The sequence below is a fragment of the Bolinopsis microptera genome, chromosome 3 (assembly GCF_026151205.1).
Source record: "Bolinopsis microptera isolate Bmic1 chromosome 3, MBARI_Bmic_1.0, whole genome shotgun sequence".
Lineage (NCBI taxonomy): Eukaryota > Metazoa > Ctenophora > Tentaculata > Lobata > Bolinopsidae > Bolinopsis > Bolinopsis microptera.
Window position 1 is genome coordinate 8,128,481 of NC_087074.1, and position 27,800 is coordinate 8,156,280.

A 27,800-nucleotide genomic window follows, 5' to 3' on the forward strand; every position below is an offset into this window, starting at 1 on the left:
CTGGTAATGGTATTTTTAAGAGGAAAATATGTCGTAAATTGTACTGCAAACAAAAATTCAACTCTGGGATCTGTCTTCAAATTCTTTAAGTATTTGTACATGATTTTTAAATGAATCTAATTATGGTGATTTTTTACGAGTGACAGAATACGTCGTGCTGCCGAGTTTTCTAAAAGACGATACTATCGATGCGTGTAGTCCGTGGGAAACTCGATATCGTGAAATATCGTGAATTGAAGTCAAAACATCAATTATCATTTAATAATATTTCGGCAATTTTTCATAAAATTGAATGGTGTTGTTTCAAGAAGCTATGTTGAGAGTTAAATTCCAAAATGTAGTTCGACCTTTAAATTGTACCTATTATCTTAGGACAAAGGCAAAAGAATTCGCAACGAAATGTTCATAAGCAGTACCGTAACAAATTACTAATGGTATTAGTAATGGTCATCTGTATTCTGTATGCATGTTAACTTTCAGATTATAGCTTTATACTGCATCACTCATCATATTACAGTGAAATTGGCAACAGTATTATAAACAAATAATTTTTCAAGCTATAGTCTCAAGTCTCAACATGCCGAATGGTAGAAATTAACTGCGTGCTAGTAACTTAATAATTGATCATTGTGCTTTGTAAACCATACGAAGAGGAGACGAGGAAAAAGCTGATGACGAGGCAAATTATTGCAACAAATTATAATTATGGGATTTTAATATTAGTATAACATTTTAATATTAGTATAACATTATATTAATAGTACAACATTATATTAGTATTGAGTCGATTAATGAATGACATCCGATGCGAGTTTGCGACCAATGCTATTGTACAGTGTACACACACAGTATATGGCCACAACATATCAAGAAACTCTATCTATACATTTTTATCCACCGCCCACTCCCTGTGCAATCATAAACATGAAGTTCAAATTAATTTGTAAATCTTATTATTGATAAACTTACAACAATTAGTAAAGGAGTTTGTCAGACTTAGCACTAGCAGCAAACAATAACTGCACTCCCAATCTGTGGTGCAGACTCGAATTGTGCGTGGAGATTGGATATTCAGCCGTTCAATGTCTTGGGTAAGCCAGAATAGGGGAGTTTAATACAATCTACTAGAAATGCAGCGCCTTATTAATCTAAAACTAACTCGGCACGGCGAGAGCGATGATATAATTGGACGCAACATCAACCTCTCTCTGATCAATGACCGGCGTTTTGGAAGCTTTATCACACCTATGAAAAAACAAAACAGACGCGTGGTTACTTCGAGATTAATATGAAGACGTTGACTCATGAGATGCACACACACGCCGAATCAAGTGATTAGTGAACCCAGAAAATTCGCAAATATTTAAACTCTGCCAAACTGTGCACTGCTCAGTATGCCAGTATTACGCGTCCGGCTGCTTCACGGTGGTTTAGCGTAAGGAAAGCGAAGGAAGGCACAGTAAGGAATTGAGGAAACTAAAAATAGAGCTGTTATGAAGTAATTTCCGCTTTTTGAGTATTGTAAAACTATTAATAACCTGTACATGATAATGATATTAATTTTAAAGATATTAATTATAAAGATATGGTAATGACTATGATTAAGTTTTTGGAAATAACGATCGTTTTTCAAGAATCGTAATTTGGAACTATTGATTACAAACTTCGGCAGCAAAACAACGGATCGTGGAGTGGCTTGCGTAGACGAATAATGCAAAAAACTGCAAATTTTCTGTTGGATAACGCCCGACTGCGGCTCAGTGTTCATAAAAAAATTAGACTAACGCATGCGTTGTTTCACAGTGGTTTCATGATTATAAATCTTGGCTTCGAGACGGCTGATTAATGAGTAATACCGATAATAGGATTTTGTATATTTTATATATTTTGTATATTATGTACGCCGTCACGCACAATTTAATCAATATGCTGATTTCCATGCCAGGTACATGTTTACCTTGTAATTAGACAATTTTAGCTGCTGGTAAACTCTCAATTTTAAAATGAGCACACCATATATAATACCTGGAGCTTTTCCATCACCGAGATAATCTTTTTACTGTAAGAAGGAGGAAGTTGGCATCGTTCTTCTATGATTGTCTTTATCTCAGACAAGGGCAAATCTTCATAATGTAACTCAATGAACCGATTCCTAAAGGCTCGTGAGAGAGTTTTTCTGCCTCCATAGCTACCTGGAATGTAATGTTCAACGTTTAAACAATGAAATCACAAAAAAGAATAACCGGGTCCGTAAGAGGGAATTATCACCCGTATCGCCATCCACGTTTTGTAAGTTTCCAGGATGAAGCGCAAAGCAATCCACCAAGGAGCGAATGGCGGTCCATTTTTTTATATAATGGAAAGGAATACTTTCAGCGAAATTGCGAATACCAGTTATCCCAAATCATAGTTGCTTCGTGCGCACTAAACGCACTTTTAAAACCGAACGCACTTTACGCACGAAAACTTTTTACAAACGCACTTTTAAATCTGTTTCTAACAAATCAGTGCGTGGGCACGGAAAAAGTGGAGAAACTTGTACATATCCACGGTAATCTGCGCAATATCAGTGCATCTGAAAAGACTGGTGCAGCTGCACGTGGTAGTTCTCTTTTACACTACCTTAGTAAGATGTAGGAATGAAGAATTTTGACATTTTTTAATTCGTAAACCTCGTAATGTAAAGGCAGACACACTTTACCGCACTTAAACGCACGAAAAAATCTTCACGAACCAAACGCACTTTTTCTGGAAAAGTAACGCACGAACCAACTATGTCCCAAATTGAATATGTCTAGCCGCCTCTCACTCACCAGCTGGGTTCTGTGTCGCAAACAACATGAAATGAGGGTGAGCTTTTACAGTTATCTGAGTCTCTGCGATGAAAAGCTCTCTATTGTCATCGAGGACTCTGTTCAACGCTTCAAGAACGTCAGTTGGTGCCAGGTTCAACTCGTCCAGGATCAACCAGTGTCCGGCTCTCATTGCTTCCACCAGAAGACCTGTCATGAGGAAAGAAATGTCAGGAAAATCTGTCCATAAAAGTAACTATTGCTCAAAAATAGCTTATTTATAATTTGGAAAAAGTAATATGTAGATCTTCCCAAACCTTCTTTAAAGACGAGTTTGTCGTTCTCCCCGACACAGTAACTACCCACGTACTCCTGTAGGTCCGTGTGTTCGTGGTTATTAATCCGGATAACTGTTGTCCCAGCTATACCGGCCAGGTACTTTACCACAGACGTCTTTCCTGTGATTTAGAGGTTATGATATTACTACCTTTACAAGTTCTACAACTAGTGAGACCGCAAGATCAAAGATAATTAATTGAGAGGATATCGAAACCTGCAGTATATAACATAAAGGTAACTCTGTAACACTACTGAGTGTACTGACCTGCGCTGGTAGGACCCTGCAGTAATACAGGGTACTCAGCCGAGCTCACAGCACGTGCTAGGTCGTGCAGGTTCTCCTTTACAGTTTGAGTAAGGATGTAACCTGGCGTGGTGACCGGTTCCAGGTCCCCCCTCTCAATCCAGTACCCTTCTACTAACACATGACTGAGGGGAGGCTTGGTTAGTGGTTTCGAATTTGTATTAATCCTGGAGTCATGGGCCAAGTTCATGAATATTGGAAAAAGAACGTAAGAACTCGAAGTGAAGATATAAATAATCGATATACCAAGTACAAGTATGTAATTTAGTTTCGTTTAACTAATTATAATAACAGTGGCTATTTTTATCCATTATTCATAGAAATATATCAACGCATTATTATATTAAGCACAACAAGTTATATAGTTATATAACTAACTTAGTTCCAGGTTGTGGAAGTTTGTGTCGGATAATCTCGGATGCAGTGTTCTCTGGTAACAAGTGCTGGGTGATGAGTTTTCTTACTCTGGGGTAGCTGGATCTGTCGAGCTGAGTGAGGAAGCTGAGGGAGAACCCTTCGTAGAGTGATCGTAATGTATTACCACACGGGTTACGACCTGAAAACACAGTAAATATCAGCATCAACTTTAATTAGAATTTGTAGTTTTTCTCACAGTCGTACAAATGATAGGGAAAAACAGATCTGAATTTTATTTTTTTATACCGACGACTGTTTTGGAGTTATCGGATTGATTTACTGTGAGTTGCATATAAGCGGGCGATTGTTATTTCTTAGACTTAAGCTCCAAAAGAAAGGAGATAATCATGATTGATCCTTGAGCAAATTTCCCACTCGGAAGTCTAAAGCATACTTTCTATGAAATGAATTTCTACGACTGCTCGCTGGGATTGGGTCCACATTGATAATTATTATCTGTGTGTATTTTTCATATACTTCTTTGTCATACTGATACGTTATAAAACGTAGCTCTGAAAATAAACCCATTTTGTACAATATTTTCTATGATTTGATGTGGGATATTGCCATAAGTCATTTGCAAAATTTGCCATGCAATAAGTTTATAATGACATTTTCCTTGTGAGACAACTCCTCACCGGGATTTTAATCAATCAACCGGCCAAACATTATAAATTACTCTTAAAAATGATCGAGTTTGTATTAACATTAACATGTCCGGGCACAGCTGGCTTACAACAGCACGCCATTCTTTCACCTTAATTTCAGCACAAAATACAAATAAAGACATTGCGCTGGGAGAATGGTCAGTATCAACGTATATTGATCAACATAATATTCATACAAATCATTATAGGACCTATTATAGGACTTATAGATGTTTTGCCACAATGATCATACAGTTACCATTATTAATAGCATTAACTCATTGACCTATTCGGCATTCCAAAATTACGACGAGTGAAAGAAGGAGAAACAGGAAATGGTGCAAACCAGATATATCAGAGTTAGAAAAGGTAATCTGAAATTTGAGGGAATGGCAGCTGGAATGTATGCTGAACCAGCTTTATGTCCGCGGCAGCGTGATGAGAATAGAGAATCCGACCTAAACAGAAGATGTACGGGAAACTCAAAACTCTGTAATATTAGTTTCGATAGTGGGCATTTCGTCCAGATAAAGTTCACCAATCAGCAAATAATTGACATCAATTTTAATATCAGGAGAACATATTAACCAGTAGAAATTCTGATCTTTTTCATCCTGACAACATTGATCTTTCGCTTTTGCATTCATTGAAATACATAAGTTCGCATTATTTACTTATTATTTACATTGTCTACATATTGTCTACATATTGTCAACATATTATTTACATAATATTTTTGTTCTCATATTTTATGCTTGTTATTTCGTTTGTTACGTTTATCAATGAACGCAACGTATGCCTATAAACAACGCTTACTACAAGATTGAAGACAGTAACTGTAAGGCGGCAGCAGGCCCGGTCAAAATACAAATAAACGGGTACCTATTTTTTGTTCCAACTGCTTACCACTGAATTTACCCCTCTCTACAAAGCTATATCACGAGATTAGTAGATAGTAGATACTCGATATCAGAGAAATAGCGTAATAAACTTTTGGGCTTCTCCCACCTTGCACAGACTCTCTACATATATGTTATATCTTCACAAGCTCATACGTTCATTTCATTACTCTGGGTTCATTTTGTTACTTTACACATGTTTAGCTTCTATCCAGATCCTTTATGTACATTGTCACTGTGTCGAGGTAGAACGATAAGTTACTGCAGAGGTAGAAGTTGGTCATTTTACAATTTAGACACTGTCCGAGAAGCTTTGACACAGCTCTGTGGAATTCATTAATTAGGGATAGGGTGGAATTCCACCGTAACATGCTTTCGTTGGAATTCCATTTCCACACAGCTGGTCAATTGACGGTTTGATCATGGTCGGGAATAGGATATAAGGTAAATTATCAGCCAGTAAATTCTGTACTTTACTAATTAGATAAGAATACGTTACGCATAATAGCTCATTGTATTTAAGAATAATCACATTCACTGAGCATTCATCACCGCGCTACGTTAATTTCCATTCAGTTAACAAGTTATTAGCTGCTGCTACGTGTTGAAATCTTAATCTGAAATATTGCAATTCCTTACGAATCATTTGATCAGGTGTGTTATTTGTTGGTGGCAAGAGATTTCTTGGTGGCAAGAGATTTCTTTGGTGGCAAGAGATTTCTATAATCTCAGGAAATAGTGATCGTGTAACTTATAACCTCTCCTATTTCAATGACCATAGTACACCCTTTACGAGGTGCCACTATTAAGTACAGTAATCTGTTCTGGGTGATTCCAGTTTAAACAGATGAGGTGCAACAAAAAACTATGGATCTAGACCAGTAAAGGTCGACAAAAAACTACCAGGTTCGAGGGGCCAGCTACCCTTCAACCTTAAAATAGCTACTGAAACATCAATGAATAACCAAAAGTGGAGTGACTCTCGGAGTTCAAGGAGGGGTGTAGCCAGGATGAAGTGCTCTGGGCAAAGCCGCAAGGACCCCAGTGTGCAGATGAGAACAAAGAAGTCGCCTTATTTCAACAGTGTTATTAGTTCACAGCATATCACTCATGTGGACCCGGAGAAGGGGAGAGCACTCCCGTGCAACTTTATCAAACACAGCATTAATGTGGGAACGTGGAATGTGTTATCATTGGAGAGCAGTTCCTCAAAGCTGTATGAATTGTCACAGAATATGTCAGCATATAAAATGGATGTCTTGGGGCTGACAGAGACGCACAGACCCGGCACTGGTGAGGTTACCTTGGATGATGGGTCCCTCTTTATTAACTCAGGAAGAAGTGATGGGTACAGACGACAAGGGGTAGGTTTAGTCCTCTCGAAGAAGACTAAAAATTCATTGATTTCATACAGTCCGATATCAGAACGTATTCTTGCAGCGAGGCTGCACAGTCGACATATCAACATTTCGATTGTGATAGCTTATGCTCCAACTGAGGATGCAGCAGTCGGGGTAAAGGATGACTTTTATCAGCAGCTATCTGGGGCATTTGATGAACTACCAGCTCATGACGTGAAGTTTTTACTTGGAGATCTAAATGCTCGCATTGGCCAAGATAACTCAGCTTGGTCCGGTGTGATTGGTAAGCATTCCCTTCACGTTTCATCAAATGACAACGGCCTTCGACTATTAGATTTCTGTGCATTACATCAGTTGACAATCGGTGGGACGCTTTTCCAGCATCGTGATATTCATAAAGGAAGTTGGAAGTCTCCAGATGGCCGCACAGTAAATCAGATTGACCATGTCTGTATTTCTACCAAGTGGAGTCACTCTCTACTTGACGTAAGATCATGCAGGGGTGCAGACATTGGCTCCGATCATTATTTGGTTCGGGGTCAATTTAGAGTCAAACTTATGGCAGTTCAAAAAATGAACGCCTCTCGTAGGATATCTCCAGCAATTGAGAATCTTAGAGATCAGTCCAAGGTTGAAGAGTACTGCATTGCTCTTCAAAATCGTTTTAGCTGCCTACCAATGGAGGAGAATCTTGATGGAGAATGGACATTAGTTAAGGATACTATTAAAGAAGTGTCTATGGAGGTACTGGGTGAGCGCCCCCGGCGCAGAAAGCAGCAGCATTTGTCTCAGGAGACAAAAACCCTTATTGCAGAACGCAGTAAGATTAAACAAATGGCGCCTAATGACAACAACAATAGGAGCGAGTATTCTCGGGCCAACAAACTTGTCAAAAAGAGCTGCAGGAAAGACGACGAGAATTGGGCTCTTAGAGTTGCAGCAGATCTGGAAACAGCTGCTGTCCATGGCCGTCAAAGGGAAGTCTGGCAACGGATAAAAACACTGTCCGGTAAGAAGAATCGAAAATCAACTGCTGTAAGAGACAAATCCGGGAAGTTGATTGCTGATCCCTCTGCTCAGAGAGAGAGAGATGGGGAGAACATTTTTCGGAGCTATTAAACCCTCCTCCCACGAATGCGGATATGTCTGACCTGGACCATCTTGAAGTGGTTCCATGCTTTCCTTATCTTGGTGATGGTGATGGTCCCCCCACAAGACTTGAGATTTTAAACTGTCTCAAAAAATTGAAGAATCACAAAAGTGCTGGGATTGACGAAATCTCTAATGAGCAGTTAAAGTATGGGGCAAGTGGTCTTGTGGATAGGATGGAGAAATTGTTCTCTAAAGTTTGGAATTCAGAAGCAGTGCCTGACGACTGGTTGAAAGGCATCGTGATAATTGTACCAAAGAAGGGTGATACCTCTCATTGCTCCAATAATAGGGGGATCACTCTAAGATCTACAGCATCTAAACTGTATCAAATCATCATATTACAACGCATGAGTGACGGTTTAGAAAGTCTGCTACGAGACAATCAGTGTGGGTTTAGAAAGAACAGATCATGCATTGATCAGATTTATTCACTCCGCACTATTATACATAACTGCATTGAATATAATCTCCCCCTGTATGTAAATTTTGTGGACTTCAAGGCAGCTTTTGATTCCATCGACAGGAATTATATTTGGAAAGCTTTCAGTCATTATGGCCTGCCATGTAAATACATTCGAATAATACAGGCATTCTTTAATGGAACTGTTAGTGCTGTTAGACACAATGGTGAACTATCAGAATGGTTTGAAGTAAGTTCAGGCAGTGGCCAAGGAGACATTCAGGGTCCCCCACTTTTTAATGTCTGCCTCAATGTGGCTGCTGAGAGAACAGAAAGCAACAAAGTGGTGTCCCACGGAGCGGTTCTTCAAAGATCTATCAGTCCGCTCGTTGATGATATCACTGTGTTAGATACAGATTATGCAGATGACATGGCTGTACTGGATAACAGCGAGGAAGGTCTTCAAGAAACAACTGACCTTTTGTGTATGTATGGTGCCCAGGGAGGTCTTAGAATCAATGGTAAAAAGACTGAGGCTATGGTCATTGGTAAAGCAACCTCTCAACGGCCATACACGAAAGAAGCCACAGTGAACATCACTGTTGAAGACACGCCAGTGCAGCAAGTTAGTGACTTTACGTACTTAGGTACAATTATTTCCAGCGACGGTACTATCGACCGTGAGCTGTCAGCTAGGATTCAGAAAGCTTCCGGAGCCTTCAATCAACTGAGTAATATATGGAAAAACCGCAACATCCAGTCTTATACAAAGATCAGGATTTATAAGGCAGCGGTTTTGACAATATTGTTATATGGTAGTGAGGTTTGGAACACAACCAAAAAGCAGCTACATCGCTTTGAGGTGTTCCATCAGCGTTGCTTGAGGAGAATACTTAGGATAAGATGGCTCGATCGGGTTAGAAACACTGAAGTGCTGGAGCGTGCAAAGATAAATCCAGTAGAGACGTACATAGGAGCAAACCGCCTGCGTTGGTTTGGCCATGTCACCAGAATGCCAGACACTAGGCTTCCTAAGTACCTGCTTAACTGGACCCCTGCCCATGGGAGAAGATCTAGGGGCCGTCCAAGAAAGAACTGGAGGAAATGTTTGCTGGAAGATGCTGCATCGTTTACAGGAAACACTGACATAGACCTAGAAGGAGCGAGCGAGATGGCTAGTGACCGAAAACTTTGGAGGGAGATGATACGTCACAAACGGGAGTTCATTGGTGCAGGCCACTCGAATGATTGAGGAGACCTAATCAAGTACAAGTAAGTAAGTTATTTGTTGTTAATAAACCGTACAGATGCAAATTGCCTTGAAGTAACCGTCCATCTAATCACCATTATATAAGCAGCTGATACCACAGAATTTTGATACCCATCAAAGATCTTTAGTCTAAGCCCTAGTTTGAGCATGGCCTAATAATGAATAATAATTTGCTTCAGGGCAAGATTTTACACGGAGCTGTGATCACTATTCAAGCGCTGTTGATGAGCACAAGCCATGCATAAGGAACCAGGAGATCAAAGCTAGGGCACACGTAACCCACTATCGCATATACAAGTGGTCCTGCATACTGGTCCTATATTTATACTGGTCATGACCTTATAACACTGTTGGGTTAGGGGTCGTTCACATATTACGTAATTAGCTGAGGGGGGGGGGGGGGGGGTTTCCGAATGATTACGCTAGTGTAATTTTGACACAATAGCTATGTGTAAAACTGATTACGATGGGGGGGGGGGGGGGGGGGGGGGGTAAACATGTTCCAAAAAAGGGTTACGTAATATTATGTGAACGACCAACTATCTCTCAGTATCTTAATGAACACGTTTCCTTGGCAATTATAATTCGTTTCCAAGACAGTGCTCCGTACGGCATTTTATTACTTTCCTTTTTACTTCATTAGCTCTCCAGGCTCCAGCCATTCCTTCTCTCGGCGTCGAGTAACACGCCAGTATTTTGCAAGCTCGATAGATGTGTAATTTGTTGTCTTCATTACGATGCTGGCAATTTACTTTCGGTCTTTAAAGAGAAAAATGCCTCTTCGAATTGTTTCATCTCATCAGTTGTAACAGTTTTTCGGTATATTATGTTTTCTTGGTAGTGCAACCTGTTGTTTAATGCTGCTTTTGATTTGGCTCACTATTGTAAATAGGACGGATCGCAGACCGGTCGCCGCTATGTCGAAAAATAGCTTATTTGTGCTCGTTATCACTACCAGGAAATAAAAGGGGACTTCCGATCACAGTGCCGCCCGAAACTGGACTGGCTCAATTTGTTTAAACGAGTTCCATACTAATAAGGTAATCAGATGTTAAATGTGTTGTGTAACTAGGTTTTAAATGCTGGTGATGCGGTGCTCTCTCCAGAGCAAGTGGTCATTAACATTTCAACCAGATCAAAGTTATTTCTAGGCAAGTCAGTCTGTTCGGTAGTAAGTCGGACTCCGTTCACTTGCCGTCTATTCTTCAGAAGCTTGCGATGCATATGTTATATGTAATTAGTTTGCTGATGTCAACCCGATCTCAATATAACATCAAATTACCATTTTGTGACTGCACTTCAGGACCGTGTCGACACTAACCCTTCCATCTGATGACCTCATTTGAGGCTTCTTAATGCTGCCTTTCAAAATAAGAATGATCTGCCTTAAAAATAATTAGCTGCAGGATGTGATCGTCACTGGCCAATTGTAGTTATTAATCATCAAAATGCATGATCTCTTACGTCAACCTAAATATTTTAGGCATAATTCTGATGACGGAACTTGTTTTGGAACAATTACAGCTCATTTTCAATCTGAATAGTTGCTCGGGTTCAATAAACGTTCTATAAATACAAGCTTTAGTCGCGGTTTATGGTTTGACACTTTTCATTCGATTTGTCGATTCTTCTATAACAATTTCAACTTCTCACCCTTACAATTTCGTCTTGTCAGCCCTATGGTTTATGGTTTGACACTTTTCATTCGATTTGATAATTCTTCTATAACAATTCCAACTTCTCACCCTTACAATTTCATCTAGTCAGCCCTACGGATGACGATAGAATCCAATGATAAGACAATCTATGGGATCAAGACTGATGCGGAAAGATACTTCTGGATCGGATATCTATCTACAGTTGTCATCTCATCGCTCGTCGGCGATGTCGTCATATTGGTGGCTTCCAAAAAAGCAGACGTTTTTAAGCTCAACGGCTTCCTGATTGGCCTGATACAACACATAGCTATCAGCGATTTGATCATGTCAGTTGGCTACATATCTCCAATTATTGTGTCATTGGTGTTGGAAAAGTGGGTTTTTGGGGACTATATTGCGTACACCCACGAGTTCTTTGCTTATTCAGTGTTTCCAGTAACCAACATCCTGGTCTGCGCTCTGACAACAAGCAAGTACCTCATGATAAAATACCGGTTACAAGTACCACGGTGGACTGAAAAGAAGGCTCACCTGGCCTGTGGTTTTCTTTGGATTTCGTGTGTTGTATTTTCATTTTCCCTGCTCATCATCAACAAGATGGACCTCATATTTGACTACACCAGCTATGAAGTTGATTTTGTTCGGTCTAAAAACTATGTCTGGACATATGCTGGGTTGAGTGTGGGCTTGCTGTATTGTATTCCTATAGTTGCAGTGGTTCTATCCTCCGTGCTAACTTTCAAATTTTTGGTAAAAGCAAGAAAGATATCCCGCCGTGGAGGAGGAACTCTGAGATGGCAGGGTATGATGGCAGTCCTGCTAACTGGCATTGTGTACTGTGTTTCTTCGCTCCCATACACCGTCTACAAGATGAGGAGACCATTCGTTCCAGAGACTCCACCGGGTTACTTTCACATACAATTCAAAAGACATTCCGAGTACATGACACTCCTAAACGTGATGGCGAACTTTTACATTTACAGTCTTACTGTTCGTAGCTTCAGGAGGTTCATATGGTCTAAGATTACTATGGTAACATCGCATTGGCTTTCTTGTCGTAAAAATGATTTAAAAACGTCAACGGCTATACTAAATAGAAATGAAACAGACAGTCACCCAAAACAGACTAATTTGGACGATATCACCACCGAGCGGTTACGAACATACCCGTTGGAAACGACGATATGACAGCCTCGAGTTTAGTTCTTCAATGAATCTAAGGGTGAATATTTCGAACCGAATTTTCCACCTTTTTTCAGCACAGTTTTTGAAATCTTGTCGGGATATCAATGAGCTTGAGACAGAACAGATTACGGTTTAATTTTATTTAATTTTTAGAAATTATGGTAGGGGTTGTACGTAATTTGCAATGACCATGATTATTCAAAACTGTACGCCCAACCATTTAGGTCTATTTGGCTAGATGATTATAGTCGATTATGTATGCAGTCAGGCATATTCATGAACTAGTGTGAGACCTTTCAGCAGTTTGGTAATCCCAGTAAATTAAAAAGATTATTAAAGCGTCATTAAACTGTCTTCATCTCCTCATATCCCTCACTCTCGAAGAGCGAGCCTCGCATCATCAGTTGGTCTTGGGGATAGAACTGACGGCCAAAAGACAAAAAAAATCATCATATCAGAAATAGTAACATTTTTTTAGTTAATATTATCTCATAGTGAATATTATTAATAATGACATGAGTGTTTACTTTGTGATGTAGTAGGTTTTAACGTCGAATTAATTGGTTTGTTTTTAGATGTACTATCATATTCTTGATCTTAGTTCATATTAAGTTTAGTATTTAGTTTTCGGAGTATTGTGATTTTTGGAGTATTGTGATAACCGCTTTGACATAATCAATTTTTATTTTTACTTAGATTGCTGATACAGTACATAAGCGGGAAAAAAATATTATTTTTTTGAATTTAAAATTAAAATCTGTATTATCACTTAAAATTGATATCCCAATGTGCTACTTTCAGTGATTTCGGGAACCAATTTCGACTTACAAAATCACAAACTTACCGATGTATTTACATACAAAATCACAAACTTACCGATGTATTTGAGGGCCCTACAAAGTGTTCTGATGCTGTAACAGGGCCTATGTCCTCGACCATCAGTCAAAACATCCGCTGCTTGTTTTCTTAGGTCGGTGTACAGAGATACCTGAGCGACAAGCTACATTTAAAGGAGGATTTAACTCAATGAGCTATTTAATTATTTATTTAATCATTTTTGAGAAGAATAGTATGCTATAATTGAGATATTTATCTCATTTAAGTAAAGACCAGTTGCAGTTTTAGGGTGAAATTTAAAATGTTGATGTAAATAAATTAGTTTCCAAGAAAAATTCAAAAATGAAAATCTACAATAATTAAAAACAATAATATGACGTACAATTTTAGTGATCATAACGGACGGCAAGTTGAGGTGGTGAAGATAAGCAGCTGTCAAAGTTCGTAAATCTCCAGCCTCCGTCAGCTCGTCTACAAATATCTCTGTAAACCTGTCGAAATAAAATCAAATATTGACATACCAGGTGCAGTTAACCATTAATAATTAAACTGATAAATTTAACCAGACTGAAAAATATAATTTAAATCTCCGATCACATAAAGTGATAACGTGGAAGGCAAAAGAAAATAATTAAATGCATTCTGAATGTATGAAGGAAACCTATTCTTTATTCCCACGGGTAAATCTTTTTTCCCAATGTCAGTAGACGGATTCATAGCGGCGAACAAACGGAAGTTCGGGTGCTTTTTAACAACATCCATGTTCCTGAAAATGAAATCCTTCGCTGAATGAACTGGCTTATAAAATACATGGTACCTTTAATAACAGCAAAAATAAACATGTCAGTATCATGAGGTCTAGTGTCTGATTTCAGAAACAACACTAGGCTACTGAGAAAAACTCTGGCAACTTTCTACCCACCCTGATTCTACGACAAGAAATCCGGATCCGTCTAGAATACAGTTCAAACTCTCCAAAACTTCAAGAGGGGCCAGGTTTATCTCATCTAGTAGAACCCAGTCTCCGTTCCTTACCGCTTGAACTAGTGAACCCTAGATACGACATTTGTTATGTTTGTTATTACACAAAATAGAGCTGGGAACCAGCGGAGGAAAGACTCAGGGGGACTGTATTCACATCGAACATGTCTCACGACAGGAAGTTATTAGGAAAAGACATCACCTACCAAATCAAAAAAAAATGTATGATTAAAAGTGGCAACTTAAAGTTTTCCTGTCACCTCTTAATGACACCAACAAATCAAAATTATAAACGAAATTTACCTCAATAAACGCAAAAGCAAAGGAGTTTTCAATCTGGTTTATCTGCTTGCTTATCTTATTCGCCTCGGCACCAAGTTTGCACCACTGCTTTGACGCTGGCATCTTCTTGCTAATGTGAAGAATCGCTTGCAGAAGGGTGCCCCATTCCTTTTGTCTCCAACAAATCTAAAGGATGTATTATTACATAAGATCTCAAAGCCTCGACGACAGAACTGTAATTAAGAGCCAGATGTCAGATGTGATGCAAGACAGACACGCGTTTCTTCCTCCGGTAATTCATTAATCTTCTTTATCCAGTAAATTACATCACACACACACACCTGAACTTTTTGAAGGAAGTTTGCGTTTTTAGTGACAGAGAAGGAATCTTTAAAAAGGAGCTCGAAGGTGGTGTATAGTGGTTTCATGAGCTGGACTACATCAAGTGGCTTAAATCTGAAATAAAATTGTTGATTAGAAACTGTTCTATCGTCATTGGTTTGTTTTTTTGCTAAAAACGCGACGTTCGATGACCTTGTGTAACTGCTAACTTTGAAACTCAGCCAATTATGGCGTCTGGCTGGTTTCTCATGCGGTCCACTAATAAAATAAATTATTAAAACATATAGTATTATAACAACACATTAATCTAGACTCCTCACCCGCCAATAAGATCGGCTGCATCACTCTGTTGAGACATGTTTATCACGACCAGGTTGTTGCCCGTTCTTGCTGCTAGATGCTGGACTGACGCCGTTTTACCGTTACCTGCGAGGTTTAATGTTGTCAGTAAAATTAAAATTAAATTGTTAAACTATAGTATGTAAATTTAGATGATAGAGAAAAGGGAGTAGGAATAGCCGCGTTTTTCCTTTGTCGGACTAAGCAATATATTGCAAGCAGCTGTGCTTAATAACCCCTTCTCGGCTTCTCCCTCGACCAGTAACCACTCTGGTCTTCTTCAGTTACCAGGTTCGATTGTTATGGGAAGCTGAGACAGGACGTTGAAGCATTACACATCAAACAAATTCGGAAAGCCCCTGCACTCTTCAGTCTTCATGATAGGGCGATGATAATAACGAATTGACCTGGCAGCTACGCGTACGGCAGCTACCACTTAATTTCTTTGATTTGGTTATAAAAGCAGCTACAACCGAAATCCAGTCGAGCATCTGCTACCTAAGACTTACAATTGAATCTAGCTATAATCATCATAATGTAATGATCAGAACATTTATCCTAACCTTTAAGATTTAACAAGCTATAAATATAATAATTATAATAATATTAGTCCCAACCCCGGCCCTAGCTAGACGCTACGTCAGGTTATCAGTCAGGTCTCCAATAATTGTCTCTCAATAATTGTTCTTCACACGTCCACTGTAACTGTCCAGTTGTCTTGTTATTTCGTTAAACTGATTCTGTCTATTTCAGCCATTGTTTTAATTGTTTAACTGTACACGTGACACGACCCCCAGACCGATATCAACTTAGAAAATCATTCAGTGCGATACTTTATAGTTGAAACACCTGTCTCTACTATATTTTATATAATACTATCGTACCATTAAGTTTTCTCGAGAATGTGCCAACCTTTTAGCCTTTTGTTAAACCGAATAGAACTAACTCGTTTGACTTTGGATATTAACTAAAATCTCGGTAGCACATAACAGTATTGTAATTGGTTAAGTTTTCGTTTTGAAAGATTTTAATTGTTTCAACCGATTTGTGTTCGAAGCTGAAAGGTCTGGTATACCTGGTATACCTGGTATACAATATACAGTGAAAATCTTAAGTCCTAACTACGGACCATCTTATCACAGACCAATTTATTATAAGACCAATTTTAATTCCTGCACTTGGCCCTATCTAAAATTGAATTAGAATACCCGACCATCTGAACTTAGTCGAACATAACATCCGATATCTACGTATTTGCGGTAGTCGGAAGATTGTAGTTTGTTTGTAACTATTAACTGCAATTATTCGAGACATCAAAACATTGTATCTCGCTGGAAAGTTGAAACCCATTTTTACTGCTAAGTCATATCTGCCTTCATACCAGTATTTAATAATTAAGGATCCCTTCCGTTAAATGTTTCCACAGAATATCTCAACCGTGCAATCAGCAATTAAGATATTATTATCCAGTAACCACTTTATTGGTATTATGCGGCCGCTTATCTTTTGTGGATGAAAAATTACGCTTTTTATTGTCAAAGATTACAAATCTGAGCCAGGTTTGTCAGCTGCAAATAATTTGCTACAGAGACCTTTAATTAAGCGAGAGTTCACGAAATATACTACTTGTTACTGTATTAGTATATGTATATTTGTGATGGCAACAAAATCAAATATATTATATTTATGGCATGCCTATTCTGCTGTTAGGAGAGAAATCATTGGATCGATTTAATGATCGAATTTAAAAGGCAATTTGAGCAGGTGCTTGTTTACTCATACTGGGCCGCGCTCAGCCTGTCATTCCGCCAATCTTTATTCGTATAGTATACAGTGGGGTGACATATGTTTTCGTCACTTCTGAATGTGCGCATTTTAGCGCGCGAGTTTGCGTGCACGTCACGTGATATTGTTAGCAGTGAGTGTAATCACGAGTCTGGAGAATTTGTCTAGTACAAGGCCCAGACCCTTTAGCGTATCTGTAGTAAATTTTGTGGCGATGTAATATCTATGACACCACTAAAAATTGAGGAATAGGGAAGTGTTCACAATATCCAACTTAGCATGGTAAACTTATGATATCTCTGGCTGAAGATGAACAACTCTAACAGTATTTATTTTTTCATTTTTTTATTTTTTTATTTTTTTTTTCAGTATTTATTTTAATCAGCTGAGAAACATTAATTGGTATTGTTACCTTATCAATATGTATACGTCATATATATATATATATGTCGTCTCGCTTTATATATAGTAAGATTACTTCGAAATTGAGACCGATATACGTACAGTACTTTCAGGTGAGAGGTCGCATAGAAAAATCTATTAGAAAATTATATAGCAATTATCTTACAGTATAATTATTACATAACACCCAATATAAGGTCTCAATATGGGAAATTTATAGAACTGGAACTGCTGTTGAGAAATATCATATTAAAAGTCTCGGTAGCTTTCGCAGCTGTAACCTATTACCAATGCTAAGATTGGACCAGATCGCATTAACTTGCTATAAAGTTCAAAGATAAAACTAGAGTTTCAATTTAAAGTCCACCTGTTACCGGTAAGATAGGTTTAATTGCTGGTCAGGGCTATTTTTAGTTAAAGTCAGCGAAATCGTAGGATTTCAAAGGAACGGAATATTTCGTCACTTTGTAGACCCTTAAACATTTATCTTGTTTACCCTTTAGAATTAGAATGATCTAATATTTACAAATCGTAGCGTCAGCATAATGTGACATGAGCCGACGATAAGACGATCAAAGAGCTACTTCACCAATTTCTGGAACTAAAATAGTCACAACAATAGGGAAAACTCCTGGACTGCCTGATGGAGTACGATCACCTTGGAGATACAATCCTAGGTGACATCACCCTGGTTATCACCACAATAGGTCTACTCAGCAACCTCATCCTCTTCTCATACTTCCTCTGCAACCGAGCCTGGAGAAGACTCAGTGACACGCTCTACTTCCTCACCTGCCTGGTCGACATTGTCATCATCGTGTTCCATGTGCCGGTATCTCTGAGTCTCACTGCTAAGAGAGAGCCAGCAGTGTGGTTTCAGGGTGGGGTGGGATGTGGGGTCTGGGGTGTGGTTTGGAATACTGCCATGAGGCTCTCCATCTTTATCATCATGGCTCTCACGGTCAGTAGGATGATGATGTTACTCCACCCTTTTAGAAGGATAAGCAAGTTTTATATCCTGGTTTTTATTGGGGTATATTTTGCATGGGAGATGGCACATTCTTTAATTCCTTTCTATTTTGGCCTGAAATACAGCTACCTGAAACAGATCGTCATGTGTATTTGGCCGGAGGATATCGTCTTTGGTTACCCCACTAGCGGATTCTACGTCTGGTTTTTTTACAGGGCAATATTCGAGTTTGCGACCCCATACTTTGTCATCATAACCTGTTGTATCATCTCGATAGTATCTCTCCGTAAATCCAAACGGACTCACAAACATAACCCACCAGACTGCGTAAACACAAAAAACAACGCAACCACGACCATTATTCTGCTGGCATGCGCTTACATTGTCTGCAACACACCAATCGTTATCTACAGCACGATCAGTTTCTTAGACTCATCTATCGACCCCAACAACTCGGTGTTTGCTTCCTGGGATGCCAGCAACTACAACTACTGCTTCATAATCTCCTGCATCAACAGTGTGCTGCTCAATGCTGTAGTTAATCCCGTGCTCTTCTGTACCAGAGTAACAGCCATCAGAGCATGGGTTAGAGGCTGCTTTGTGAAGAGGAGGAGGACGAAACAAGGACAGATAAGATGTGAATCTAGAGTTACAGCACCTACATTTCAACAAGCAAGTACCCAGCTATAGGTGGAAAGTTGGAAAATGTTGCACTCAGAAGAGCAACATTTTGACGTTAACCAGATTAACATAAATATTCAAATCTTTAAGAGACGGCCTGATTAGTGATCTGCAATAAACCAGAATGTTCAGTTATTGCTTTATTGGGGGAGGACGCTAGATTCTCGTCCACTCCCTGATCAATTTATTTATTGCTTGTAGTGAATGCTTTCAGAGGAAAACATATTTTATAATCTTAAAGAGTCTTGACTTGAAAACGACGCCCTTGTCTACCCACCGATATAATATTTTGTTGTACAATTTATCGCGAATAGACTACAGAGATATTAATACCTTTCATGGAGCGGTTGGGCGAGGCCTCAATAGTAAAACAATTAAATTCATTCCTCAAGATGTGAGTTACGCCCCTTATTTTATCTTTCATCTGAAGTCCATTAGAGAAATTGTAAGACTGTAATATCTCGAACTTACAATTATATTGATAAGGTGGACAATACCTTAAGAGATCACTGAAAACTATAACTTAGAGCGTCACGTTATCAAGATAATACATTGAATATGTAATTGTTCACCGAATAAGTTGAAACTAAACACTGTTACCAAGAAACTGAAGAACATGAATAATACATGATCTTATGATGTTTGGAGATCGTTCATGTTATTTACCTAATTAGGCAGTTAATCGTGTCAAAAAATCGAAAAAAACCAAGAATATGCCTCGTTATACGGTTCCGTGAAATATGTCTACGAATTCGCACACGACAAACTCAGACCAATGAGCGCAAGAGAAACTACTTAACAATCATCAATCCGTGAGAAGTAAGAAGTGAGGGTAACTTACCAGTCTCGCCAGTGAGAAGCACAGGTTCACAGTGCAGGACAGCGCAGGCAAGCTTCTCCAGCAACACCACAGTGTGCCGAGTGTGGGCGAAGAGTGGGGTGGGGTGGGGTGTTCCCCCACATTGAAGAGTGCACCGCCCCACCGTGTAGTGGGTTCGGGAGGCAGTCACTACTGGCTGGTAGCTCGTCAGATAGCTCTCTACCTTGAGTGATTCGAGTTTTAAAACTGAAACTAAAAGAGAAAATATTTTGATATTCATTACTAGCATGATGCTATACTTTCTGTCTTCAATAAGTCGAATTTAAAATATTCAAAATCATTTTGTTGATTTTGAATAAATTAATGATTGTTACCTTCGATTTTGGCATGCTGAGAAAAGTTCCGATCTTGTAGGCTGTCTCAGTGCGCTTTTGAGGGCAAGACTGCCAGCTGCAAAAACAATCAACTGCCTGCAACAGTTAAAATCGTTCATTTCGGAGCAATCAGGACATGTCGAAATTTCCTCTCAGTCAATTTATATAAATTCTAAGGTTCTACTTCATATTACAATGTCTTATTATACGTAATATTAAGTACTGCAAGGAACATGGTTAAAAACTGCCAGCACGAACCTCCAAGAACACCTCTTTAGTGACGACAGTGAGGTTGTGAGTGAGGTGCCCCTGCACCCTGCTCGACCATTTCATTAATTGTCTGAGGGTAGAGTTAGATAGAGAGTTGTAGAGGTGAACCAGGCGCTCCGAGCAGCCGGCCAGTGCTGGGAACTTCCCTGATATAACCTGACAAGGGTGCTGATCAGACGATAAAGTTTGTTTTTAAAACAAAAGCTCTGTTTAGAAGCGGCCGATTATGCAGCAGACTAATGCGACTACGACTAATTAGACATTTTACAAATCCGTATTATGAGTTACCATCATAATATGCTTCTGATTACTCATAGATTACCATAAAATTTGGAGCCACGCAATGACTAGTCGTTTCATCCCCACTATTTATGCAAGTAAAAGTTACGGCTCATATTTCTAGTTTTGCTCAATAATATTACTCTAGGAAATGCTGGTAACTTTAATTCCGTTCAAGATATAGACCTGCTTCAGTTGGATATCGTCGTAAAATTTCAGTCTGACTTGAATGAAAGTGTTGTCCAGCATAGCCAGTACAGGGTTATGTTTGTAACTGAAACCATTGTCAGTGACCCGCTGAGTAAGGAATATCGTAAAGTTGGGGTGGGTTGGAAGTTCCACTACCGGGGTCTGGATACGACGAGTCTCTGTTACAGACTTTATCAGGGCTATCTGAGGAGGCGATGGAGTTGGTTAATGATTTCTGAGATTAATTATGCCAATATTTAGGAAATACAAACCAAACTTTTTTACCTTAACTTTCATTAAAGACGCAGCTGGTACAAAAATAGGAGATCTGAAAATTGATCAAATTTGAAAAGTAAACACACGATGTCGGAGGGAGCGTGGTCGATATCCTCGAATATAATCCACTTCCCGGTGGAGGCTGCCCGAGTAATGATACCAGGCTGCCAGACATACTGTCCCGGCACTTCACTGCATACGTAGTTCCCTATCAGGATCTACAATTGGGATGAGAGTTTTTGTTATTGTCGATCTTACGTTGGAGGAAAAAAGATAAATACTTTTCCGGTTATGAAATGATATGAGAATCGTTTAGAATGCTGTTCACATGCAATTACTTTTAAAAATAAACAAATTAAAAGTTAAAACAAACAATACCCTCCACCCAATTGGGCATAGCTTGAATATCGTCAAAGGTAAACAATAAATTAAATTAATTAATAGGGTAAACATAAGAAAGGAGATTTTGTTGGACGATATCAAATGGAAATATCAATGAGATGATTGCTTGCATGGTCCACAAATATGGTTCCAATGTGAACAAAAGAAACGTGATCGAAGTGGTTTAGTCCCATAAAATATGTCACAAAATCAGTAATTTAGGAGAACAAAGTATTTAAGTATGTTGTTTAAATTACAATAGGAGAAACAGATAGCAGAAAGTGACCAACTTGTTCTCCCCTAGGCCTACCTTGCTATCAGTCTGTTCGTCCAATTGAACCGACAACACATCCTCCTGACTGAGCCCGAACAACGAAGCAAAATGCTCCAAGACGCACGTTTTTCCTGGAAATTGAAACGGTTGAATGGCGAGACCGAACAGAGATTTAATCAAAGCAACCATTTTAGGTTTCAATAATTAGCAGGAACTCCTAAAATCAACTAAAACGAAAGGTATAATGACAAGATATAGTTTACCTGACCCTATTTGACCCTGTAATAAAACTGGCTTTCTAGCATCATATGCTTCGCCGATATGTGCGATTGCTTCTTCAACATTTGATGTGCGGACGAGTTCTTTAACTGTACCCTGAACATTGAGCTGCGTTATTTAAAGTAACCCAACGGACACGGGTAAAGGTGGTGCAAGTTTATTTGACACGTGACAGTGGTAATCCAATCAGCTTGTAGAACCAACCTATCTATTTCATACTTACTGTTTGATTCTGAACAAACTTGTGACATCTCCTTACCACACGTGTTTGAGTTAGCAGAAAGCAATATGACAAACCCTTTTATGGTGTCCCAAGTGGATTTACCTACCATGTAAGCACCTAAGAGCGTTTCTCCTTAAAAAATGGATGGTATGGCTAAAATTGTAAGTTTGAATGTAAAGAGGTTTTGATCCGCAAGCAATGCACATTGCACTACTCACCTTCTTTTGCTTTATATGAAGGGTACCGCCACAAGTGTCAAATATGGAATGTGACAATCTCTCCAGATACACTGGTTCTGAATCATCCATAACTGCGTCACCAGTACCGTCTTCCTTCCTGACAAAACAAGGAAATGAAAAGTGATAAAGGCCAGGCAGGTTATGATTACAACATGTTCAAATATTAAAAAGCTGAGGGGATTTTCTATTAATTTGCTTCTGCCGTCCTACCCGTGGTGCCAGATTAACAATGAGGAAATAAGTGGTGTTTCTTTCAAACCTCTTTTTTGCAACTCTAGTATTACCTGATAGTTAATAATGGGACAACAAAATTTGAGAGTTTACCAAAGATCCCCGGGGTAATCCACAGGTGTCGAGGTACCAAACACGTCGTCATTCAGACCATTGCACAGTGTCAGCAAGTGCTCTGCACTCCTGGGTGAGAGTTGTTTTAAAGGGGGCACTGTATTATAGCCGTACTTCAAGCAAACTTTACGCGGCACCTCCAAACTGCAGTGACGCGAATGGGCACTCACGTGCTATGCGCATGCCGTAGAATTGGCGCGCGGCGCGTAAAAACCTAAAATTCGTCGCTTAGTCAAGGAAGTTGTCATGACTTTGTGCCATCGCGCCGTACACAACCTACTATTTCACAGTGCTCCGTTTGAGCACATGTGGCAAAAGAGTGGTCCTACCTGCTTATTTCAGCATCACCGGATTTCCTTAACCTCAGCAAATCTTCTTTACAGATAAGATCTTTGCATTGGGGAACACTCTTGACAATGCTGAAATTTAAGAGTCAAGAGTTGAGAAAATATCTTGCACACCCATAGTTAGCAAATTTAGTTCCGTAAATTCCTCTTTTTTTGGAACGGTGGGATTAGAATTGAATGAAAACTGCACATTCTTTGTAAATAGTGTACCTTGTTATTCCTGACAATATGTTAAGAGTATCTTTCGAGGACAGATCATCTTTGAGAATTCCCACCTTTGATATCATAAAATTGTAGCATTCTCTGAAAGTTGTCAGATTAATTTGAGTATGTCATCATAATGTCATGGTGGTCAGAAGATGTGATGGCCCCGTCAAGTCTTGACGAAACTCAACATAGGTCACATGTAATTTGAGTATTATATATGAAATAGGAATGAAATTAACTCATCACGTTTAAACATACGACACACGTACTCGTGTTCTAGATATTCTGTCAAATTGAAAATGTCACGAATGCTTATTTAAACAGTACAAAGTTAGACTTAACGGGCGGCAGAGCTTTTGGCAGACTTACACGGATATGTTGGTATGCGCTGCAGTCTTTCCTAAGGCATGCACATACTCCACATGTTTCGTCTGGTCCTCACTTCCTCGCACCACGAAAACCTGGACGGAAAGAGATCAGTTATCAGGCGGATTTGAAAACGTTTCTTAAGAAATTATTAATTGTGTTGGGGACAATTCACTAGAGGTACAGGAATTAGATTTGACTTGAGAAGTTGACAACACAGTGATTGGAAGCAGTACTGAAAACATGGCGCCCATCCTCTGCCAAATGAAGACCGATGACTCAGTCAATCACTAGTCACTACTACAAGATAATGTAGGTAGCTGCAGTGGCGTAACGAAGGGCCCCGCCGACCCCCATCTTAGGGGGGCGCCAAATCGTCGTTTGAATGTGGGACAATTTGGAAAAAGTTTACAGGTTTACTACGGACTACGGTACTAGCAAAACTGCCCGTTTTGCTCTAGAAACTCACTTTTTAGAGATTTTACCGGCGTATCCTCTAAAATCATCTAATTTGTTCAATTTCAGGGAGGGGCGCCAAAAGAGGAAAGGGCGCCAACAGGCAACGTTACGCCACTGGGTAAGTGATCACAGACTAAAAGACTAAACCCGAAAAACTTACTTTGCAAAGGGAACGACAGGTGGAAGCAACATGATAACATATCTCAGGTACTAGCCAGCATGTGTAGAGATAATCTACTATCTTTTCAGCATTGTTCAACTCCTTCAACCCCTGAATTGGAAACAAATGAAAAAAAAGTGTGTTACATATTAAAGGGTCATGACGCTGGAGATTTGGTATCAAAAAATATTTGAATAGTGATAAAAATAGTATTTATAATATAAAATGCAATCACTATGTGAAAGAACGGACTTTCTAACTGATTCAATTACCAAGTTACAGCCCCATATCACTAATTTCATGTAGCGTCACGGCAGCCCTCTCCATGACATGCTTGGTTAAAATAACACAGTACTAGGGCACTTTGTGTTCCCACTTCCTTTGCTTGTGGTGTTTTGAGTTTTGACTTAGCTATATTTAGTTACTTTTTATTGCAGCAGTTCAGAATCAGCTGTGTACTCAATGTAAACATCAATACTTCATGCTTATAAAATTATAACATAACTAAAAATCAAATTGTATTCATAAATTTTACAACCGTGGAAACAGTTTCAAGAAATATGCAGCTTATTCGAGACGGGAGAAAAATTGAGACTCCTTAATGGCTGTGTATTGGTCTGAAGGATACAGTCTTCTTATTTCCCCGATTACACACAGCCCATTCCGAAGGCACACAACTCCAGTAGACCAGTACCTCCTGATTTCCAATAGCCGTTTTGAACAGTTCGTACTCTGTCACACATCGTATACCTTTGTCTTCCAAAATCGAAACCATGAGACACATGCTTTCTCGACAGTAGTAGTTCTCTATCTTGATGGCAGTCTAATACACAGACCACATGAGCACCAGCTTTCAATCGGTACTAGAGCTGGTAGAGCACTGAGGCGAGATCCTTCCGGGATGTATGATCCTTCTTCGTCTGTATCAGTATCGCATGATCCATAGCCTTGCTGGCTAAGCTCGGGTGGGCGACAATTGACCCCCTCCCCCCGACAATTGACCCTAACCCTGACCCTGACCCTGACCCTAACCCTAACCCTGACCCTAACCCTGACCCAGGACCCTAACCCTGACCCAGGACCCTGAGCCTGAGCCTGACCCTGACCCTGACCCTGACCCTGACCCTGACCCTGACCCTGACCCTGACCCTGACCCTAACCCTGACCGTGACCCAGGACCCTGACCCTGACCCTGACCCTGACCCTGACCCTGACCCTGACCCTGACCCTGACCCTGACCCTGACCCTGACCCTGACCCTGACCCTGACCCTGACCGGTACTAGAGCACTGAGGCGAGATCCTTCCGGGATGTACGATCCTTCTTCGTCTGTATCAGTATCGCATGATCCATAGCCTTGCTGGCTAAGCTCGGGTGGGCGACAATTGACCCCCCCCCCCGACAATTGACCCTAACCCTGACCCTGACCCTGACCCTGACCCTAACCCTAACCCTAACCCTAACCCTGACCCTGACCCTGACCCTGACCCTGACCCTGACCCTGACTCTGACCCTGACCCTGACCCTGACCCTGACCCTGACCCTGACCCTGACCTTGATCCTGACCCTGACCCTGACCCAGGACCCTAAGTCCTAACCCTGACCCTGACCCTGACCCTGACCCTGACCCTGACCCTGAACCTGACCCTGACCCTGACCCTGACCCTGACCCTGACCCTGACCCAGGACCCTGACCCTGACCCTGACCCTGACCCTGACCCTGACCCTGACCCTGACCCTGACCCTGACCCTGACCCTGACCCTGACCCTGACCCTGACCGGTACTAGAGCACTGAGGCGAGATCCTTCCGGGATGTACGATCCTTCTTCGTCTGTATCAGTATCGCATGATCCATAGCCTTGCTGGCTAAGCTCGGGTGGGCGACAATTGACCCCCCCCCCCCCGACAATTGACCCTAACCCTGACCCTGACCCTGACCCTAACCCTAACCCTAACCCTAACCCTGACCCTGACCCTGACCCTGACCCTGACCCTGACCCTGACCCTGACCCTGACCCTGACCCTGACCCTGACCCTGACCCTGACCCTGACCCTGACCCTGACCCTGACCTTGATCCTGACCCTGACCCTGACCCAGGACCCTAAGTCCTAACCCTGACCCTGACCCTGACCCTGACCCTGACCCTGACCCTGACCCTGACCCTGACCCTGACCCTGGCCCTGACCCGGACCCTGACCCTGACCCTGACCCTGACCCTGACCCTGACCCTGACCCTGACCCTGACCTTGACCCTGACCCTGACCCTGACCGTACCGAGGACCCTGACCCAGGATTCTGACCTAGGACCCTGACCTAGGACCCTGACCTAGGACCCTGACCTAGGACCCTGACCCTAACTCGATCAATTGACCCCAGTGTAATTACACGGGGGGTCAATTGTCGGGGCTCAATTGTCGGGGGGTCAATTGTCGTACTAAGCCCTAGATTTCCGGACAATTGACCCCAGTGCAATTACATAAGGGGTCAATTGTCGGGGGGTCAATTGTCGTACTAAACCCTAGATTTCGCGACAATTGACCCCAGTTTAACTACCTAGGGGGTCAATTGTCGGGGGGTCAATTGTCGTACTAAACCCTAGATTTCGCGACAATTGACCCCAGTGTAATTACATAAGGGGTCAATTGTCGGGGGGTCAATTGTCGGGGGTCAATTGTCGCGGTACCCTAAGCTCTTGGTCACCTGGAGAGGGGTCAACCTAATTTATGTCAGAAACAACAGAAACAACCTTATTATAGCTGTAGGAGCAGTGTTATTTTAACCAAGCAAGGTGGGCACAAACGTGACGTCACAAGCTCGGTGGGGAGCATAATTAGATCTCCCAATATCTCGGGATAGGAAGCAGATAGAAAGGTCCGGTTTTGACTAATCTTAGTTATATGTTACATAACAACAATATATTAAAATATAAGGGTGGGTTATTTTTGGGCGTCATGAACCTTTAAGATATTATTGGTGAGAGTTCTATGAAGGTTTAGCTATAGATTACCTCCTATCTTAATTACGGAAGTTTGACCATCATCTTTCCTAAAAACAGGATATTACTTACCTCATCTTTAGGTAGATGTAGCAACAGATCATCATTTAAAGAAGAGATAAAGTTGTTGTAGATCGAGCGAACGTTGATATTTGTACTCTTTTTATCGCTTGAAATTGCTCCTAGCATCTACTGCTAAACAATTCTCGTAATACTATTAGGATTATAAGATAGGAATATGATAACAAACAACAAATGATTGAATATTGTAGC

The 27,800-nt window shown here is 40.4% G+C and overlaps 3 protein-coding genes across 3 annotated transcripts in view; all 3 read right to left on the reverse strand.

Moving 5' to 3' along the window:
• Positions 1-4,601, reverse strand: part of LOC134813150 (midasin-like) — a 105,596-nt gene extending 100,995 nt beyond the window's left edge. The window contains exons 1-5 of the mRNA XM_063820835.1: positions 4,589-4,601; positions 3,814-3,991; positions 3,397-3,560; positions 3,110-3,250; positions 2,810-3,002 (exon numbers count right to left, since the gene is read on the reverse strand). Of these exons, the coding sequence (XP_063676905.1) occupies positions 2,810-3,002; positions 3,110-3,250; positions 3,397-3,560; positions 3,814-3,991; positions 4,589-4,601 (689 nt within the window). The remainder of the gene's footprint in view (positions 1-2,809; positions 3,003-3,109; positions 3,251-3,396; positions 3,561-3,813; positions 3,992-4,588) is intronic.
• The window catches only part of LOC134812251 (2-oxoisovalerate dehydrogenase subunit beta, mitochondrial-like), a 704,467-nt gene that overhangs the window by 531,395 nt on the left and 145,272 nt on the right, over positions 1-27,800 (reverse strand). The gene's annotated exons all lie outside the window — the stretch shown is intronic.
• Positions 14,744-27,724, reverse strand: LOC134812235 (midasin-like). The gene is made up of 16 exons (XM_063819502.1): positions 27,600-27,724; positions 24,532-24,642; positions 23,916-24,007; positions 23,550-23,642; positions 23,322-23,411; positions 22,972-23,061; positions 22,627-22,744; positions 22,170-22,281; positions 21,943-22,037; positions 21,338-21,469; positions 20,973-21,179; positions 20,496-20,663; positions 20,238-20,333; positions 19,885-20,086; positions 15,187-15,292; positions 14,744-14,980 (listed from the first exon to the last, which is right to left on the reverse strand). Exons 1-16 carry the CDS (start codon positions 27,714-27,716, stop codon positions 14,764-14,766), a joined length of 2,046 nt encoding a protein of 681 aa, XP_063675572.1. The 5' UTR covers positions 27,717-27,724; the 3' UTR covers positions 14,744-14,763.

Excerpts from the sequence above, each read along its gene's own strand:
- LOC134812235 (XM_063819502.1), bottom strand. The coding sequence starts at position 27,716 with ATGCTAGGAGCAATTTCAAGCGATAAAAAGAGTACAAATATCAACGTT. Across the intron at positions 23,062-23,321 it reads GGTGATGCTGAAATAAGCAG|GAGTGCAGAGCACTTGCTGA; the intron begins GTAGGACCACTC and ends ACTCTCACCCAG. Across the intron at positions 22,282-22,626 it reads TTCATATAAAGCAAAAGAAG|GGTACAGTTAAAGAACTCGT; the intron begins GTGAGTAGTGCA and ends CTCAATGTTCAG.